This window comes from Arachis hypogaea, chromosome 13 (assembly GCF_003086295.3).
Source record: "Arachis hypogaea cultivar Tifrunner chromosome 13, arahy.Tifrunner.gnm2.J5K5, whole genome shotgun sequence".
NCBI classification, from domain to species: domain Eukaryota; kingdom Viridiplantae; phylum Streptophyta; class Magnoliopsida; order Fabales; family Fabaceae; genus Arachis; species Arachis hypogaea.
In genome coordinates, this window is record NC_092048.1 from 8,192,165 (window position 1) to 8,197,010 (window position 4,846).

The following is a 4,846-nucleotide window of genomic DNA, read 5'->3' on the forward strand; positions in this document are numbered from 1 at the left end:
GAGTAATTGATAACCAAAAAAGACATCAACTCTGGGCATTCCCAGTTATGTAGTACATGGATATAGTGTATAGATAATTTTCAGTCTTTCAATTCTGTGAATGTTTTAGAAACCTTAAAAAAAGGACGTTTCTCGTACCAATGACTCTTAAGAATCGAAATGAAAAACAATGGGCTCAACTATTTGTTGCTGTTCATTTATAGGTCCAAAATCTATATGTTTTCGTATAGGATCCAAATCTTGGCTCATTATGATTAGAAGGATGATGAGGGCATAAGGCCTAACCTAAACCACCAACACCCTCCTCTCAACAAAAAAAATTAAATAAATTTTGATTTTAATAAACTGAAATGATTAATTTCAACCACATGTGTCAGGATGGCCGAGTGGTCTAAGGCGCCAGACTCAAGTTCTGGTCTTCGAAAGAGGGCGTGGGTTCAAATCCCACTTCTGACACTTTCTAACTTAATTTAACTTATGTCTCATTCTGGTTTATGCTTTGCCTTTTCACTTATCTATACGGGTTCCATATGGCTTTCGATTTGCACCAAAGCAATGGATCATCTGAAAGGGTTTCTCTTCTCTTGCAATAATGTACTGTATACTTTATTTGATTCGCACAATAGCATTTCTCTAACTATTATTATTATGTTGACTTGAATGCGGGGTCAACTTATATTTTCTGACTGCACCACTTATTTATGGCACCGTGTTCTTCAGCGAATGATGGTTAGAAGTTAGAACCTCATTGATGAGAAATCTGAAAGTGGAGACCAATCAAATGTGTGCAATTCCGTTTAGAACAGCATCGCATCTTCACCATGAAGGAAATTCACTATAAATTGACAACTGTTTTGTTCCATCAAGTCAAATTTAGCATTAGATTCTTTGCACCAATTTTCTGTAAAAGATTCTTATCTCGAGACGAATTTTGCTTAAAGGTTCCTATAAACTTTGATTGGACGATACTAATTTGATCATTTCTAAGTATGCTCCAATTAGTTTGGGATTTGTGAGAAGAAAAACATTGCAAACACCCTTATCTTTGCTTGGGTGGTATTTTCATTCTACCAGTTATCAATGAATATGATCTAGTGTTTATTCTAAAATTCGTTTCTAATTTTTACCTAGTTTAAGAAATATACACATACAACGAAAAAAAGTTCATGGATGAGTAACGAATTTAAAAGAAAATCTATATTAAAAATAGCAAAAGGAAAAACATCCAAGTTCTTGATTCTGATAATCTTATACCACTGTTCTAAGTTCTCTAATAAATAGCAAAAGCTCCAAATATCAGTTCTGAACAGAGAGACCAAAAATAAGTACTAAAGATTGGCCTTGTGAACAAACCGAATCATTGGGAGCTCACCACCGTATAGTTAGATGGCTTGACATTATCTCACCTAAACACGAAAAACTTAGGTACCATATAACATCATGGAACCAATAAAAATGTTCGAGTTACTCATTTTGCATCGTATATTAGGCTCCCTAATCATTATTACTATTATTATTATGACTACTAATAGCCACCTGAAATGGGATGACATGATACCCAATTCAATAATAATAGAAATGTTAATTCACCTGTACACGATGCAAAATGAATACACCTATCACGATTAATGGAGAACCCAAACATTATGCAATTGTAAACCCCCCAAGCACTTGAAAAAGATCACAAAATTGTACTAGTACACAATTTCATTGTCAAAAAACAGTACCAGCAGCCTTAACCTCTTTAGGAGTTCTTGTTGGTTGTGGTGGTGTTGTTGCCTGAACCCAGCCACCATCAATGGTTTCCAAACTCCCATTCAACCCATCATCAACAAAGTCACCAACCCTCTTCACCTTAAGTTCTCTTGGCTCAACAGGGTACTTCCCAGAGAAACAAGCATAACAGAACTTTGGGGACTCATGGCCCAACAAATTCCTCAAGCTATCAAATGGAAGAAAAGCAAGTGAATCAGAACCAATAAAATCCCTAATCTCCTCAACGCTCATCCTATTAGAAATCAACTCCTCAGAGCTTGGAGTATCCACACCATAGTAACAAGAACCAATGATTGGTGGGCTTGCAATCCTCATGTGAACCTCTTTGGCACCAGCCTCCTTCAACAACCTCACAATCTTTGATGATGTTGTTCCTCTCACAATTGAATCATCCACCACCACAACTCTCTTCCCTTCTAGAACCGCGCGAACCGGCGATAGCTTAAGCTTCACGCCAAAGTCCCTAATCTTCTGAGAAGGCTCAATAAAGGTCCTCCCAACATAGTGGGACCTAATTAGCCCCTGCTGGAAGGGGACACCGGCTTTCGCGGCGTATCCAAGCGCCGCAACAACACCAGAATCAGGCACAGCTATCACAACATCACAATCAACAGGGCTCTCGGTTGCAAGAATCTCACCAAATTGCCTTCTAGATTCATACACTGACCTACCAAAAACAACAGAATTGGGTAAAGCGAAGTAAATATGCTCAAATATACACTGTTTGGGTTGCGGATGAGACATGAGGCAGAGACTCTGAATTCCATTGTTGTCCACAACAATAACCTCGCCAGGGTACACTTCTCTTTCGTAAGTAGCTTCAATCAAATCAAGAGCGCAAGTTTCAGAAGCAAAAACCACAGAACCGTTGCTTCTTCTTCCCATAACCAAAGGCCTAAATCCAAACGGGTCCCTAACAGCAACAAGCTTGTCCTCTGTAACAAACACCATTGAATACGCACCTTCGAGCTTCTCACAGGCGTCAACGATTCTCAGAATAAAAGGTCGGTGCTTCGAAGTTGCGATGAGGTGAAGAACCACCTCAGTATCAGACGTTGTGTTGAAGATGGAACCGTTGTCTTCCAGTTTTGCCCTCAAGGTTCGGTAATTTACGAGATTACCATTGTGAGCCACGCCGACGGAGCCAAAGCGGTATCCGGCGACGAAAGGCTGGACGTTCTTGAGCATGGACTGTCCGGCGGTGGAGTAACGGACATGGCCGATGGCGAGAGAGCCGGAGAGCTGGTCGAGCTTGGACTCGTTGAAGACGTCGGAGACGAGGCCGACGCCGGTGATGGATTGGAGGACGTTGTTGTTGACGGTTACTATTCCGGCGCCTTCTTGGCCGCGGTGCTGTAGAGCGTGGAGTGCGAGGTAGCAGAGGCGGGAGGCTTCGGGGTCGCCGTAGATTCCAACGACGCCGCACTCTTCGCGTGGCTTTTCGTCGTCATCGGAGAAGGAGAAGGGAGACGAGTGTTGGTGCTGTTGTGGTTTGGGGATTGGGTTGTGGTTGTGGGATGTGGCGGCGCGTGTTATCGTGGTGGCGGTGGGTTTAGGGAGGGTTTTGTTGTGGAAGAGAGGGAGAGAGGAGGGTTTGGAGAGCGCGGTGGTGGTGGTGGTGGCGGCAGCGGTTGATGAGAGAGAAGAAGAGAGGTTTGAAAGTGAAGTAGCGGCCATGAGCGAATGGTTCAAGAGATTGATGGTGTCTGGTGTGCGCTGATGCTACGGGGTAAACAAGACTCGGATGCTTTATATTTCTTCTAGGTTTGTGGATTCAACACAAATTTTCTTCTTTTTTTTTTTTAATAAAAAATCAAAATATCATAAGAATCTAATCTAATTTATATATAATACAAAAAGATTTTATGCGATTTTTAATTCAAATTAATTAAAATATCTTTGTTATTTAATTTATTAGATTTTATCTTAGTTGAATAATATTTTAAAATTAAATAAATGAAAATTCGTTGAAGAAATTTCTAAAATAAAATAGCTTCTTCGATTTCAAATATTTTTCATACATTTCAAAAATTTTGTTTTGTTGTTATTCATTAAATGTTGAAAAAGAATAATAATCTCCAAATTTCTCTCTCTCTTTAAATTATTTATATTCTCTACCTATTCCGTCCGAAAAGCTTGTGTGAACTGTGAACTCGCCTAACGGCTTTTAGAAGATGGGTAATTGGGCTTCCTAGTTTAGTTTGAAAAGTCAAAGTTATCATGTTGGATACTGTGAAGCGACGGAAAATCAGTCTAAGCAAGATTTTTTCATCTAAAAATTAAGTTTTATTCCAAAATCATTGTGTACATATGAGTTATCACCTCATAATCAATGGCACAACTGCACAAGCAGCTGCTTGCATCATTGAATGGCTTGCATTAGTTACTCTGAATCACTTTGGCTGCCATATTATTTCAAAAATAGAATAAGATAAAATAAATAAAATATAAGAGAGATATAAGATTAATATTTTTTATTTTATTTAATAATAAATTAAATATAAAATAAAATAAATTATTAAAAATAAATTTAAAATATTTTGTTATTAATAAAAATATTTCTAAATTTATTATTAATAATATTTTTTAAATTATTAACACAATCGTAAATTGATATATTTTATCGTATCAAAAAATATAATATATTAACAAGCGTGTTACGTTATATTTTTTGTTAATGGAGTCAATTTTCAGCTGAACATATTTGACATATTTTTAAATGAATAAAATTTTATATTTAAGTAAAATACTTAACTGATTCTAACCAAATTGTTATAACTACTTTTTAAATTATGCGTCTTCTCTTTCTTCTTCTTTTTCTCCGTTTTCTTCTCCTTTTTCTTTTTGTTCTTCTTTTAAATTTGCACATGCAAGTTTTTTCTTCTTCTTCTTTGTTATTGTCATCATCAACAATACTAACATTTTGTAACATTTTTATTTATTAAATAATTTCGGTTTATTTCTTAGTTTATTTTGATTTATTTGTGTATTAATTGAATTTTACTTGATGCTGCTGATAAGTATTTACTAAATTTTTTATTACTTAAGTAATTTTGGTTTATTTCTTAAT

General features: G+C 36.7%; 1 protein-coding gene and 1 non-coding gene across 2 annotated transcripts; one reads left to right on the forward strand and one right to left on the reverse strand.

Annotated features, from left to right (window-relative positions):
• The first annotated feature begins 372 nt into the window (after nucleotides 1-372).
• On the forward strand, nucleotides 373-456 carry TRNAL-CAA (transfer RNA leucine (anticodon CAA)). Its single transcript has one exon. It is a non-coding gene; the product is annotated as a tRNA-Leu (tRNA).
• A 726-nt stretch (nucleotides 457-1,182) lies between these two features.
• LOC112736953 (amidophosphoribosyltransferase, chloroplastic) lies at nucleotides 1,183-3,913 on the reverse strand. Its single transcript, XM_025786643.3, has one exon. The coding sequence runs from the start codon at nucleotides 3,451-3,453 to the stop codon at nucleotides 1,714-1,716; it is 1,740 nt and encodes a 579-aa protein (XP_025642428.1). The 5' UTR covers nucleotides 3,454-3,913; the 3' UTR covers nucleotides 1,183-1,713.
• Between the last annotated feature and the right edge of the window lie 933 nt (nucleotides 3,914-4,846).

Excerpts from the sequence above, each read along its gene's own strand:
- LOC112736953 (XM_025786643.3), bottom strand. The coding sequence starts at position 3,453 with ATGGCCGCTACTTCACTTTCAAACCTCTCTTCTTCTCTCTCATCAACC.